This window comes from Salvelinus fontinalis, chromosome 1 (genome assembly GCF_029448725.1).
Source record: "Salvelinus fontinalis isolate EN_2023a chromosome 1, ASM2944872v1, whole genome shotgun sequence".
NCBI lineage: Eukaryota > Metazoa > Chordata > Actinopteri > Salmoniformes > Salmonidae > Salvelinus > Salvelinus fontinalis.
In genome coordinates this window covers 78,107,517-78,123,247 of record NC_074665.1, presented here as the reverse complement: position 1 = coordinate 78,123,247, position 15,731 = coordinate 78,107,517, and the positions used below count along the sequence as shown (strand labels likewise).

Genomic DNA, 15,731 nt, shown 5'->3' with positions numbered 1-15,731 from the left:
AAAGATAATGGAGACGGTGGTGTGATACGCCTCTGCCTCTCTGTGCTGTCGAGAGACATTCAGACAGGCACAATGTCAGCTCTGTCTCTACCCAGCCATGTAGGTTCTCTGCACTGCGGCCATTGTCAGTGGCAGTCACTTAGGCCTCATCCCCACAGATGCTTTCAGTGCTGCCCGGTACAATATAAAAGACTGATGGATCCATTCTGGTAGGCTAACAGAATTCAACACAATCGGTAACTGTTGGTACCTGTTACCTAATGATGCCTAGTGGTGCTTGATTGAATGAATACCAACGTACTTTACTTGGTAGGTAGAAATGACATGTAAATACCTAGTGATTTCTGTACTGTAAGCTAGAGTGCTAGTAATATCAGAGGCTGGTGCAGAAGTTAATGTCTTGGCAAGGCCACCAGGAGAGTGTTTCTGACAGCAGAACCAGTCTGTCACCCAGGTTAGGTACATACAGTTACCACCTGTTCACTGCTTAGACCAGGGGTCCACCTGGCCTTACACATCAGGAAGTAAAGGATTCATTGAAGTTGATATTGTATTTCCTGTCCCTGATGCTCACATTGAAAAGCACTATTTTGTGTGCCTTTTTCATATTTTTCTCCCGTTATGACAAATCTAGTGTTTTGTGGTCTTGTTGTACAGGTCCTGAACAAGCGTTGATATCTGTGTTGAAGTAGTGATTTTTTTCCAATAAAACAATACAATTTTTACATTTTCTGAAATGTTTCCTTTATTGAGAAGGTGTGACACAACCAGAATTGATACAAATTTGACCTAAAAAGGTACCTTATGAAATATGAATATGTTAACACATTAGGTGCATTTTTCTACGTGTTGTCTTCGGGTTATCTTGGTTAGTATTTAGGGCAATAAATAAGTTAAAAAAAGACTAGTAAAGTTTTCCTCGAGATCATGCCATCCTTCACATGCCATTTTCACCATTGAACTCGAGTAACCCCAACAGTCAGGCAACGTTTCTGATTACATCACCATCCTTGCTGCCCTGGCAACAAGCTCCTCCCCTCACTGTCATCACATCACCCTATCTCCTAGCAATACCCTCACACCCACACACCCCTGCTCTGTGACTGGTTCATTTTCACATCTATAAAATATCACAACTAGCTATGGGTGCATTCGTAAATTTTACTCTGGAGTGCCAGAGGGATTTCGTAAATTCAGAGCGTTCCGCTCTCGGAGCGTTCAGAGGGCACACTGGCCACTCTGGTCACTCTGGCCGAGGAGTAGGGTTGATCCGAGCGTTCTGATCTCACAACAGCAGTCATGCACCCAAGCTAATGTTGGCTAGCTTGCTAGCTACTTCCAGACACAAATGAAAGAACACCTCACTCTGACCATTACTCGCCCTAGCAGAGCTGATTAGGCTGTTTTAATGTAATCCAGAGCGTTGGTGACTGTAACTGTGCTGCTGGTAAAAATTTAATTACGCGTTTTATTACCGACGTTTACTGACACCGGCCATATTCAACGTGTTGAGCGTTCGTAATTTAATCAGTTATTCTGCGATATGGCACACCCAGACGAGAGTGTTTTGAAATCGGAGTAGATAGCCAGAGTGAATTTGCAAACGCACCCTTTGATCACAGCTGTCAGGATTTGGGTGTGTACTAACTACCACGTTTGTCAGCGCTAACTGTACATTCACCACAATAACCCGTTTCAGGTGTGTTGGTGTGGTTGCTCCACAAGTTCAACCTACAGAATGTCAGTGGCCTACTGACTTTGGTTAAAACTTCCAGTAACACTATATGAAAACGTACACGAATAAGCATTAATAAACTATTTTATAAACTATAAAATAAATACGTATTCAGTTATTCATTACAATTTTTACTCATGTTATAAGCATTACAATTCATGAACGTTTACATTTTAATGTATAAAGCATTATAAGCAATTATAAACATTTTATAATGGTTATTCATGAGAGCCATTATAAACAGTTACCAAACCTCTTGTTAAACAATACAAAAGCCTCTGAATACTTTGCTGCAATAAAAATAAATTATTATCTCTCTATACACGAGAAACAATGGTAATACAATGTTTCAATTATTAAAAAGTGAAATGTTATATATATATAGACCAGGTGATCGAACACATGCGTTGATATATAATTTTTACAATGTCAACCACAGGTGACCATACCAATTCTTACCAATGATATTAAACATAGTATTGGCCTAATCTGCGCTAGTAGATTTCCAAATACATTACATATACTGCAAAGAATACATTCATTTATTCATTCATGATTAATAGGTTAGGGGAACAATATTTACCTGGTCTAGGCTAAATCCACCATTCTTTAATGGTATATCCATCTCCAATAAATTGCATTGCAAATAAATCATACACATTCTGAATAAAAAGGGGGAAAAATCGAATTGATCAAGATTGTCAAATATGTGTTTCCCAAAGTCCATGGACTATTGCAACCGCATGCGTCCTCCTTTCTGCAAGATTTCGAAATGAGTTATTGTTCAATCAGAGTGAAATCTGAACATGGCTTAGGTAAGTAATGGTTCTACGCTTTGAACTTGAGTGATAAATTTGAACTTGGCTTTGGGTTTGACCAATATAAAAGGGCGGGGGAAACTGAGCTAGGTTACTGGTGTACTCAGATGATCCATCCCCAGTGCTACCCGAATGAACTACAGTAACCTTGCCATCCTGTTTCTTCCGTTTTTTTCCCTCCCGAATCCACAGCGGCGTTCAGCGAATCACCCCATCACTGGCTGAGACTGGGAGTCCTGCCTCTTTTCTCATTGGACTGAACATCCCAGAGAAGCTGTCAGCCCATGTGGCGTGGCCGGGGAGAGCAGATCAGACATTTAAATGAAATAGAGAAAGGGATTCATAGACGCGAGAGAAATTAGAAGGGTTTGGCAGGGAACGGAAGCAGGGACACACACTGACACAGGCAAGCGCACGCTCAACGACGGAAGATAAGGGATTTTCGAGGAACATTTTGCTAACCGTTTCCTCACTAACATTTCGCAATCCTTTTGGTGTTTTCTACGGATATTAAAACACCTAACTACTGGTAAGTTGTTCTGATATTGCGAGAATATCAACGCTTTACCGATGTTAGCTTGCTCTAGCTTCTTCATCAAGTTAGCCGGTGAGATGCCCATGATGACCGGCATAGTAGAAATAAACATCAACGAACTCGAACTGGATTTCCTCGATTTCACTGATCTGGTTATCAGCTACACACTTCCTCGTTACAATGTTCATGCATTTTAGAGTTATAATAGCTAGCTAACTAATTCCCCCAAATAGCGACATTTTAGCGAGGATAACTATCTCAAGTTAAAGCCAATATGACTCTAAGTGATGCGGCAACCTCTGCTAGGGCTAGGCTAGCAGTTGTCACTCTTGCTCAATAATAAAATATGTAGTCATCACTGCCTGGATGCCAAGTTAGCACGTTGTAATCAATTACTATTCACTGATGCCCTGGTTTTTCTGCTTACTAGAGGGTTGTTTGCGTGTCTGGCCCTGGTCTAAATGTGGTAGCAGCACGAGATAGAGTAACAGGCTGCGTAGTTTACACTACAGGTCTGAGTAGTTGTGGAGGAGCGCTAAGGCCCAGTGATTATCTAGGCCTACTGTACATAAAAGGGTCATTAATAATTAAAGAAACCTTTATTTGTTTTTTTTCTCCAGCTGTGGTGCTGCCTGGGATGGTATTGAGTTGGATGCCTGTTGCCTACCTTGTGAGAGACTTTTTGCTGATGCTAGCCTTTCTGATCCAATTTTGGTTCCATTTTTTTGCATGTTTGACATCTAGTCTAGTGGGAGCTGAGCATGATACAGTTTGCTCACCCTCTTACTGTAATCACACGATGAGCCATATTACTGCAGACTAATACAGAGCAATACACAGACCATTATTAGAAATTGATACCAATGTTTGGTGAGCCTACCTATCCCAGTACTCTAGCTCTCTATACTCTCCCTGAGTGAAGGAGCTGGACTGGTGAGAGGCAAGAGAAGGCCCATTCTAAAGCCTAGGTGTGGAATTTACCATGCTGCAAGTAGGGTATCAAGCAACCTTTCCACATGTGACCTAGCTGGACAAATCACCAACAGAGCTCTGTCCTACCAGCCGATATGTTGGGTGTTTCTCAAGATGTTCATGTTACATTACCTGGCATTTGCAGACTGATGACATGCAGTGCTCTTTAGCCCTCCCGTTGAGACCAGTATTCTAGGCACAGGATGAAATGTCCTGGCTTTGAGAGATGTAGTCTATAGCTATAGTGGAATTAGTCATGTTGCTCTGTATTACCCTCCAGGTGTTTTTCAAGTGTTCTAATATATAGCCTAAGTGACAAGTTGAGTCAAGTCGTGTACCGCTATTTGTATTTAACCTATTTAACTAGGGAAGTCATTTAAGAACAAATTCTTATTTACAATGATGGCCTACCAGAAGGCAAAAGACCTCCTGTGGGGACAGGGGCTGGGATTTATTTATTTTTAAATAGCATATAAATATAGGACAAAACACGCATCACGACAAGGGACAACATTACATAAAGAGAGACCTAAGACAACAACATAGCAAGGCAGCAACACAACATGATGACAGCAACACAACATGGTAGCAGCACAAAACATGGAACAAACATTATTGGGCACAGACAACAGCACAAAGGGCAAGAAGGTAGAGACAACAATACATCACACAAAGCAGCCTATTTGAGGCAGGTGAAACTATCACACAAGGTATATGGCCTAGATTCTAACACATTGTATCTTTGATAGATTGTCATCCATACAGATTCATTGTCATCCGTACAAGAGCACCAATATTATTTCCCGGGACAGATGTTGGTCTGTAGCATGTCACTCCCTCATCAATTGAGTTATTCAATTAAACAACATGGCTGTGGAGGACGGAGTGAGACTGCGGGAGAGAGGGAGACCGAGACGGAGGGAGAAAGAGACGGAAGCACCAAGGGACAGGGAGACAGAGAGAGAGAGAAACACCCACAAGGGAAAGCTGTGTGCGGTGTTATCTATGGCATGGTGCCACTGTAGTTGTCATTGTGTTGCCTCAGCTAGGCCTATATCCAACACATGTAAGCAATCAAGGCCCTGCCTCACAGTGATGTGATCCAGGTCAGGTAGATGATAATCCCTTAATAATCCCTGTAAACGATTTACCAACCTGCTCCTACCCATCCCTCTGGCAGGAATGGGGATCAGGAAGAGGTGTTTATACTCTATTGTCACTGTGACTGCTGTTTAGAGTGTAGCCTATTATTAGTGAGCAGGTTGCTTCTCTGAACTAAATGGGAAAGATGTGTTTAACAGGCCTCTTTTCTTCAAGCGCAAGGCCTCTTCTTCAAGCAACTGTTCACCTACAGCTTCTTGTTTAGCCTTCTCTCATCCATTGGATCTTGATTAGCCTATTTGTGTGTCTATTGTGATAGACAGGTAATTGGCTAATACAGCACACACACACAGCCTATACATCAGGGATCATCAACTAGATTCTCCCGCAGGCCAATTTTTTTCTTGAGGGAATGGTTGGGGGACTGGAACATAATTACAAATAATTTCGGCTTCTTACGGTCAATTTGCAGTTTACAAATAGATAATGTTTGACTAAAACAATCATTTCAAACCTTGCTTAAATTAGTATACGATTTGTGTCTCTCTATTATGCGTGGGAATGGAATAATTGGGAAATGATTTCCAAAATTAAAATCATCTTTTTAGTCCTTTATGTCCAATAATAAAAATATTTTTTGGGGGAACCCTGCTATACATAGTAACAAAGGAGTGGAAAAAAACATTCCATCTTTCACTCATCCGCTTCTAATTATCCCCTATTTTCTCTTGCTTGCTCGTCTCTCTCTGTCTTGTTCTTTCTGAGGTGTGAGAGTAAGGGGACCCAGTGCCTTGGCAAGAGTTGAATAGGTTCCCATGCAATGCAGTTCTCAGACCTGTGTGTAGGAATGTGTGTCCATTTTGGCTGCTATCTGCCCTTTGAAAGCCAAGATATTAGTATTTAAACCGGTCAACTATTTTCTAAAGAGACTAGTTTAGGCCTAGTTCTTTTCATTTTAATCCTCCTAAACAAGTTATTTTAATTTAATTTCACCTTTTATTTTTTTTTACAGGTAAATCAGTTAAGAACAAATTCTTATTTACATTGACGACCTGTCCAACAAATCATCTATAAACAATTACACTATACACACAGTCTACACAACTTTCTATGGCAGATGATCCCTTATTGATGTCACTTAAATCCACTTCAATCAGTCTAATGAGAGAGGTTTTTAAGCCTTTTTTTAACCTTTATTTAAGGGCAAGTCAGTTTAAGAACAAATTCTTGTCTTCAATGATGCCTAGGAACAGTGGGTTAACTGCCTTGTTCAGGGGCAGAACAACAGAGCTTTACCTTGTCAGCTCGGGGATTTGATCTAACAACCTTCCAGTTACTAGTCCAACGCTCTGACCACTAGGCTACCTGCCTCCTCTGACCACTAGGCTACCTGCCTCCTCTGACCACTAGGCTACCTGCCTCCTCTGACCACTAGGCTACCTGCCTCCTCTGACCACTAGGCTACCTGCCTCCTCTGACCACTAGGCTACCTGCCTCCTCTGACCACTAGGCTACCTGCCTCCTCTGACCACTAGGCTACCTGCCTCCTCTGACCACTAGGCTACCTGCCTCCTCTGACCACTAGGCTACCTGCCTCCTCTGACCACTAGGCTACCTGCCTCCTCTGACCACTAGGCTACGTGCCTCCTCTGACCACTAGGCTACCTGCCTCCTCTGACCACTAGGCTACCTGCCTCCTCTGACCACTAGGCTACCTGCCTCCTCTGACCACTAGGCTACCTGCCTCCTCTGACCACTAGGCTACCTGCCTCCTCTGACCACTAGGCTACCTGCCTCCTCTAACCACTAGGCTACCTGCCTCCTCTAACCACTAGGCTACCTGCCTCCTCTAACCACTAGGCTACCTGCCTCCTCTAACCACTAGGCTACCTGCCTCCTCTAACCACTAGGCTACCTGCCTCCTCTAACCACTAGGCTACCTGCCTCCTCTAACCACTAGGCTACCTGCCTCCTCTAACCACTATGCTACCTGCCACGCCAAATTATCTGTTTTTAAGCCTTGAGACAATTGAGACATGGATTGTGTATGTGTGCCATGAGGGTGACTGGGCAAGACAAAATATTAAAGTGCCTTTGAACGGGGTATGGTAGTAGGTACCAGGAGTACCGTTACTTGCCAAGAACTGCAACGCCGCTGGGTTTTTCATGCTCAACAGTTTCCCGTGTCTATCAAGAATGGTCCACCAAAGGACATCCAGCCAACTTGACACAACTGTGGGAAGGAACATGGGCCAGCATCCCTGTGGAAGGCTTTCAACACCTTGTCGAGTCCATGCCCTGACAAATTGAGGCTGTTCTGAGGGCAAAATGGGTGGGGGGTAGGCGCAACTCAATATTAGGAAGGTGTTCTTAATGTTTTGTACACTCGGTGTACATTCATATCGCACTGCATCTCGCACGGCTATTGGTTGATTGCTATGTCATCCTGATACTCTTACTGATACATGACCACAGCTCACAGGAAGCTGACTTCAGCGTGAGATGTGCAGATGTGCGAGATATGCAGGCATTTGTCCGAGGGTCAGCAGTAACACAGCTGCTCTATTTACAACCCTGAAATTACTATTTATAGTAGCCCTAACCTCTATCTGTATGAGTTTGACTGGTTCCTGTTAATCTTCTTCAAGCTCTGTTTTTACGTGACCATGTGCTCTAGGCTTCTAGCAGAATGTAGGCCTAGCCACATCACATTTGAATGACAGCACCGCTTTGTACTGTTGGCCGTTTCCACGCCAGTAGGAGTGGAAAATACACTACATGATTAAAAGTATGTGGACACCTGCCTGTCGAACATCTCATTTCAAAATCATGGGCATTAATATGGAGTTGCCCCCCCTCAAATCCACTAATTTGAAAGGGTGTCCACATACTTTTGTGTGTGTGTGAGATATATATATATATATATATATATTTATAACTCAGCAAAAAAGGAAATGTCCTCTCACTGTCAACTGCATTTATTTTCAGCAAACTTAATGTGTAAATATTTGTTTGAACATATCAAAATTCCACAACTGAGACATAAACTGAACAAGTTCCACAGACATGTGACTAACAGAAATGGAATAATGTGGCCCTGAACAAAGGGGGGGTCAAAATCAAAAGTAACAGTCAGTATCTGGTGTGGCCACCAGCTGCATTAAGTACTGCAGTGCATCTCCTCCTCGTGGACTGTACCAGATTTGTCAGTTCTTGCTGTGAGATGTTACCCCACTCTTCCACCAAGTCACCTGCAAGTTCCCGGACATTTCTGGGGGGAATGGCCTTAGCCCTCACCCTCCAATCCAACAGGTCTCAGACGTGCTCAATGGGATTGAGATCAGGGCTCTTTGCTGGCTATGGCAGAACACGGACATTCCTGTCTAGCAGGAAATCTCACACAGAACGAGCAGTATGGCTGGTGGCATTGTCATGCTGGAGGGTCATGTCAGGATGAGTCTGCAGGAAGGGTACCACATGAGGGAGGAGGATGTCTTCCCTGTAATGCACAGCGTTGAGATTGCCTGAAATGACAACCAGCTCAGTCCGATGATGCTGTGACACACCACCCCAGACCATGACAGACCCTCCAAATCAATCCCGCTCCAGAGTACAGGCCTCAGTGTAACGCTCATTCCTTAGATGATAAACGCGAATCCGACCATCACCCCTGGTGAGACAAAACCGCGACTCGTCAGTGAAGAGCACTTTTTGCCAGTCCTGTATAGTCCAGCGATGGTGGGTTTGTGTCCATAGGCGGCTTTGTTGCCGGTGATGTCTGGTGAGGACCTGCCATACGACAGGCCTACAAGCCCTCAGTCCAGCCTCTCTCAACCTATTGTGGACAGTCTGAGCACTGATGGAGGGATTGTGTGTTCCTGGTGTAACTCAGGCAGTTGTTGTTGCCATCCTGTACCTGTCCCGCAGGTGTGATGTTCGGATATACCGATCCTGTGCAGGTGTTGTTACACGTCGTCTGCCACTGCGAGGACGATCAGCTGTCCGTCCTGTCTCCCTGTAGCACTGTCTTAGGCATCTCACAGTACGGACATTACAATTTATTGCACTGGCCACATGCCTAAGGCACGTTCACGCAGATGAGCAGGGACCCTGGGCATCTTTCTTTTGGTGTTTTTCAGAGTCAGTAGAAAGGCCTCTTTTTAGTGTCCTAAGTTTTCATATCTGTGACCTTAATTTCCTGCTGTCTGTGTCTTAACGACCGTTCCACAGGTGCATGTTCATTCATTGTTTATGGTTCATTGAACAAGCATGGGAAACAGTGTTTAAACCCTTTACAATGAAGATCTGAAGTTTTTTTGAATTTTACGAATTATCTTTGAAAGACAAGGTCCTGAGAAAGGGCCATTTCTTTTTTTGCTGAGTTTATATAGTTCCTCTGTCCAGTGTCTGTGTTCTTTTGCCCATCTTAATCTTTTATTTTTATTGGCCAGTCTGAGAGATGGCTTTTTCTTTTCAACTCTGCCTAGAAGGCCAGCATCCCGGAGTTGCCTCTCCGCTGTTGACGTTGAGACTGGTGTTTTGCAGGTACTATCTAATGAGCTGACAGTTGAGGACTTGAGGTGTCTGTTTCTCAAACTAGACACTCTAATGTACATGTCCTCTTGCTCGGTTGTGCACCGGGGCCTCCCACTCTTTCTATTTTGGTTAGAGCCAGTTTTCGCTGTTCTATGAAGGGAGTACTACACATCATTGTATGAGATCTTCAGTTTCTTGGCAATTTCTCGCATGGAATAGCCTTCATTTCTCAGAACAAGCATAGACTGACGAGTTTCAGAAGAAAGTTCTTTATTTCTGGCCATTTTGAGCCTGTAATCGAACCCACAAATGCCGATGCTCCAGATGCTCAACTAGTCTAAAAGCCAGTTTTATTGCTTCTTTAAGCAGCACGACAGTTTTCCGATGTGCTAACATAATTACAAAAGGGTTTTCTAATGATCAATTAGCCTTTTAATATGATACATTTGGATTAGCTAACACAACGTGCCATTGGAACACAGGAGTGATGGTTGCTGTTAATGGGCCTCTGTACACCTATGTAGATATTCCATAAAAAATCTGCTGTTTCCATCTACAATAATCATTTACAACATTAACAATGTCTACACAGTATTTCTGAAAAATGTGATGTTATTTTTAATGGACAAAAGATGTATATATATATATATAAAAAAAGCAAGCAATGCAGGTGTAGAAGCACGGTGGCTAGGAAAAACTCCCTAGAAAGGCCAAAACCTAGAGAGGAACCAGGCTATGAGGGGTGGCCTGTCCTCTTCTGGCTGTGCCGGGTGGAGATTATAACAGAACATGGCCAAAATGTTCATAAATGACCAGCATGGTCAAATAATAGTAATCACAGTGAACAGGTCAGGGTTCCATAGCCGCAGGCAGAACAGTTGAAACTGGAGCAGCAGCACGGCCAGGTGGGCTGGGGACAACAAGGAGTCATCATGCCAGCTAGTCCTGAGGCATGGTACTAGGGCTCAGGTCCTCCGAGAGAGAGAGAGAGAAAGAGATAATTAGAGTATACTTAAATTCACACAGGACACTGGATAAGACAGGAGAAATACTCCAGATATAACAGACTGACCCTAGCCCCCTGACACACAAACTACTGCAGCATAAATTCTGGAGGCTGAGACAGGAGGGGTCATTATCATTAATGTCATTATACTTCCTACTGTGCTCTCAAATATGCAGTATCTGTAGATTCTTAAAGTCACATTTATTTAATATTACTAATATTAATGTCTCAAAAGTACCCTTTTTTTAGATTTAGCTAATTTTTAGACGATGTTTAACGATATACTCTCTAAACACGTCAAATTTCCAGAGTGGCTCTGTGGTACTTTTAATGATATGACCCATTTTATATATAGAAATGTACATTATAGTTCATTAACCAATCACAGTCCTCCTTTAGGATTGTACATTCAGCAAATCACCAGCAGAGGAAGTTCGCTATGAATCAATTTTCCATTCAATGTGTTGGTGGTGCTCATAAAATGTATCATACATTCAGAATTAGCAGAGTGCCCACTTGTAGAGTATATTGTGCCAAACAATATGTCTTTAAAAGGAACAAGATCAAAAACTGTAGATATTAATGAGATATTAATATCCCATTATTTTAGTGGGGAAAGAAGTATGGGGGGGCACCCTCCGGAAGTTGGAGAATTTGGCATTTTTTAACACCCGAAACAGCTTTTTTCTACAATCTAGAGCCATAAACATGCCTAATTCTATGTAAATTCCTCTTTAACTGTTCAATTATCATTTTAATGAGGGTGTCATTCTGACTGTTGTAAATCACGCATTTCAATATACTGCAGCAACATGCCAAGGATATTACATCCAAATTACAACCCAGTACATGGGATCATAACATGCATCTCGACAAGCACATATCATGGCATCATAATTAATACACACACATATCATGATGTTATCATAAGGTGCCAGATAACATAAACCAAGTCTATTTCTGTGTCTTAAGCACCTTTTGATCTGTCTGTGTCCTCCTGACTGGTGGTTATTTTTTCAAACTAAATCTGCATCTCTGCTAACATCTGTGTAAAAGCTTGAAAGGATGTGAGTCTTATTCAGTACGTTTAGTAATTTCGTGCTATTCTGAAGTCTAGCAACCTTGCCAGCAGGCATGCCAGCTAAGATAGTTAGACAAGCTACTCTAACTTGATTGACAGCCTGAAATAGCTTGGTAGTTAGGTTCCCATCTCCCAACCTCAACTATCTAGCTGGCTAGCCAAAGCCAACTTCATAAAATTGCAATGGTGGCTAGTATTACAGACAAACATTTATTTATCAAAAAGGAATCAATAGGTAACATAGATAAAATTAATTTACACACGAGTCCTGTCCATCATCAGCAGCTGAAATCAAACTCTGTGTGTGTCACTTTACACTCTCTCTCTCTCCACTGATGATACTGTCTGCACGCACTAGAGTATCTAGTGTCCTGCCAAGCATACCTTTGGTCCATGGAGCACCTTGGAAGGTACCACTAGATATAGAGAAGAACCCACTTACTGGGGGGGACTCTTTGCCTGGTCCAGTCATTGTGCCCCCTCTGCAAAATACTGCTGACAGATCATTTTATAAATTATTATGATCAAATGTGGGCTTACAAAATGAAGTTTAGCAACAAAAAAAATGTAAACAGGACAAATCTGAGGAGCTTGTGCCCCCTATGAGCGTGACACCTCTGTTAATATCTTTTAATGTTGAATAAATTAATGTGAAATTGTATTTCAGAATCAAGACTTACTCCATATTTTAGAGCACACTATAAGGAGTATAATGATACCAAGATGTTGTCTGTGCCATGTACGGTTCATAGGGTCATACAGGAGGCATGTATAGGTCTAAAATGACCCCTTTCGTCATGGATTTTGTCAAATGGTTTGTGATACAAATGTAGAAAGCATGTTAAACATCCTTCCTCACAAATGAAGTTCCTATGTGAGAATTGCCGGAACAATCTGCGATACCAAAAATATTTTCCGTTCCTGCTGGTGTGGAATCGACCGTTACGTTAAATGGGACGCTGTGGAAGGAAGGGGACTCTGTTCCATTCTCATTTTATTTTGTAGAGTTATCAGGGGAAGGTAGATATGCGTCAGTGGACTGACACACACACACACACACACACACACACACACACACACACACACACACACACACACACACACACACACACACACACACACACACACACACACACACACACACACACACACACACACACACACACACACACACACACACACACACACACACACACACACACACACACACAGCCAATCATCTGGTGTTGTGATAAGATACTGCATTCACAGCAGCCAATTGTTTTATTTGACCTTTATTTAACTAGACAAGTCGGTTAAGAACAAATTGTTATTTACGATGATGGCCAAAACCTAACCTGGACGACGCTGGGCCAATTGTGCGCCGCCGTATGGGACTGGAATCAAACCAGGTTCTGTAGTGACGCCTCTAGGACTGAGATGCAGTGCCTTAGACTGTAGCGCCACTCGGGAGCCACACATTAAAAGCACTTTCCCATCGGGCAAGTCAGGAGAATTTTTTTCTGTTTTTGGTTGCCTTGGTGTTAATTAGCTATTTACCTGCAGAAGTTGCATGTACTGCCTGCGTTTCACTTAGACATAGACAAGGAATCAGAAAGATCACTATTGGAATTCTTTTATATTTTGTTTGTCATCAGTAAAATACATTCTTAGAGCAGGCTCAACTCTCCTGTCTTCACTTTAAACGGGAGGAACCCGAAAGATCAGTTTTAGGCTACTGGAGGTAGGCTCAACTTGTTCGACAGCTCCGTTCACTTGCCCCAGGCAATAAGGCAACTGGATACCTGGTACCTTGTCAACCCTACTTCTAACTCTCTCTCTCTCTCTCACAGTAACCCTTCCTTCCCAGGATGGAGGAGATTGTTGTAGCAGGGATATCGGGCCGGCTTCCTGAGTCGGACAACCTGGAGGAATTCTGGGAGAACCTCTTCAATGGGGTTGACATGGTAACAGAAGATGACCGACGGTGGAAGCCAGGTGAGCCCCTGTGACCTTTCCATGACCTGGACTATTATGACCCACGAACATCAGACTTGTTGCTGTTGTTTATTTCAAAATCCTTTGAACTCTGAAAGGACTCCCAACAAGCTTTGAAAACCTGACACACAAGCTGCCTTGCATCCCAGTGTTCTGCTCTGTAAACTGATGAGTAGCTTGTTGTATCATGATGTGGGTGTACTGCCTAGTCATGGATTTTGCATCAACCACATGACAGGAAATACTTCCCTTCCCTAGAAGAACATTCTGATCACAGACCTGGTTAGCTGTACTTTGCATCACCATCAATGTCAACAGTTCAATGAGTAGAATGTTGAATGCTTCCTCCACAGGCTTTACTGGTCCATTCAGTCAGTGCCCAGCACCCACTACCCACATGAAGTAACCCACATGAACACAAATGAACCCTGGCTAGCGCTGGTGGCCATTAGCTGTAAGATGAGCCTTTGATGTGTGAGACTGAGAGAGTTGCTCTGTAGTCTCTGAAGGAGTTTTGTGTCTGTCTGCTCTGTTGCCGTTGCTTTTCACCACCTGGCTGGGCTGTTGGCACTGCTTCTCCTTCGTGGCTTGGCTTGCTTAGATTCTCTCTCTATCTCTCTCGCTATTTCTCCTCTGCCTAATTCACTCCCTCTTTATTTCCTCTCTCTTGTTCTGCCTTTCTCCCCATCTTTTTCTTCTTAGCCCCGTCTCACCTCCGTAGCCGTCTCTCGCTCTCTCTCGCTCTCTCTCACTCCCTCGCTTGCTTGATCTGTCTCTCTCCTCCTCTCTTTCCTCTCTGTGAATAGCACCTCTCATCAGTCAGTGCCTGGCAACCAGCTAAAGATCGCATTCATGTGCAAAAAGGCCCTGGGCTGATGGCACCTCAGCCCTGAGACCACACACCACAGGAGAGGAGGGAAAGAAGGGAGGGCCTTGTATGCTGCATAGAAATACTGAGAGGAATGAACGGTCCTGCTTTAGATGTGTGTGTGAAGCTATGACATTAATTCATTCATTCACTATTACATTCATGTCCCATGAATCTGTTCAGATGATCCAGTCAGTGACTACAGGTAGAACATGCTGACTGGGACAGCCGGTGATACTGTTATTTATCCCTTAATGCTCCATGTGCCATTCCCATTCATTCCTAGGTCTGTATGGTCTTCCCAAGAGGAACGGCAAGCTGAAGGATATCAGCCGGTTCGATGCTGCGTTCTTTGGGGTCCATCCCAAACAGGCCCACACCATGGACCCTCAGCTTCGCCTCATGCTGGAGATTGCCTACGAAGCCATTGTAGACGGAGGTGAGGAGTGGAGAGGGATGAGTAGATGTGTATAGATACATTTTACTGTGTCTCTTTACAAAGTTTTCCAAATAAAATGTATTTGTTTATTTGGATCCCTGTTAGTAACAGCTATCACAACAGCTGCTCTTCCTGTCGTCCATACATTAAATTATCCACATGTTTAAACGTTCATAGACCTGTGTGTGAGATTAGTTTGTTTAATGTGTGTGTACAGGTCTGAACCCGACAGAGCTGCGTGGCAGCAGGACAGGTGTTTACATTGGGGTGAGCGGCTCTGAGGCGGGCGAGGCCTTCAGCAGAGACCCCGAGGAGTTGCTAGGATACAGCATGACGGGCTGCCAGCGTGCCATGTTTGCAAACCGTCTGTCCTACTTCTTTGACTTCAACGGTATGACCTAGCACGGCTGTGGCTTCTCTTAAGCTCTTATGGTATCAGCTGTCATCAAAAAGATAATCTATCAGGGCCTCCCAGGTGGCGCAGTGGTCTAGGGCACTGCTGTGCCACCAGAGACTCTGTGTTCGCGCCCAGGCTCTGTCGCAGCCGGCCGCGACCGGGAGGTCCGTGTGGCGACGCACAATTGGCCTAGCGTCGTCCGGGTTAGGGAGGGTTTGGCCGGTAGGGATATCCTTGTCTCATCGCACTCTAGCGGCTCCTGTGGC

At 43.6% G+C, this 15,731-nt stretch overlaps 1 protein-coding gene and 1 pseudogene across 1 annotated transcript in view; both read left to right on the top strand.

Annotated features, from left to right (window-relative positions):
- The window catches only part of LOC129860310 (uncharacterized), a 43,198-nt pseudogene extending 42,506 nt beyond the window's left edge, over nt 1-692 (top strand).
- A 2,046-nt stretch (nt 693-2,738) lies between these two features.
- LOC129862299 (fatty acid synthase-like) overlaps nt 2,739-15,731 on the top strand; it is a 55,606-nt gene continuing 42,613 nt past the window's right edge. The window contains exons 1-4 of the mRNA XM_055933805.1: nt 2,739-3,082; nt 13,617-13,761; nt 14,916-15,068; nt 15,286-15,459. Of these exons, the coding sequence (XP_055789780.1) occupies nt 13,635-13,761; nt 14,916-15,068; nt 15,286-15,459 (454 nt within the window). The 5' untranslated portion in view covers nt 2,739-3,082; nt 13,617-13,634. The remainder of the gene's footprint in view (nt 3,083-13,616; nt 13,762-14,915; nt 15,069-15,285; nt 15,460-15,731) is intronic.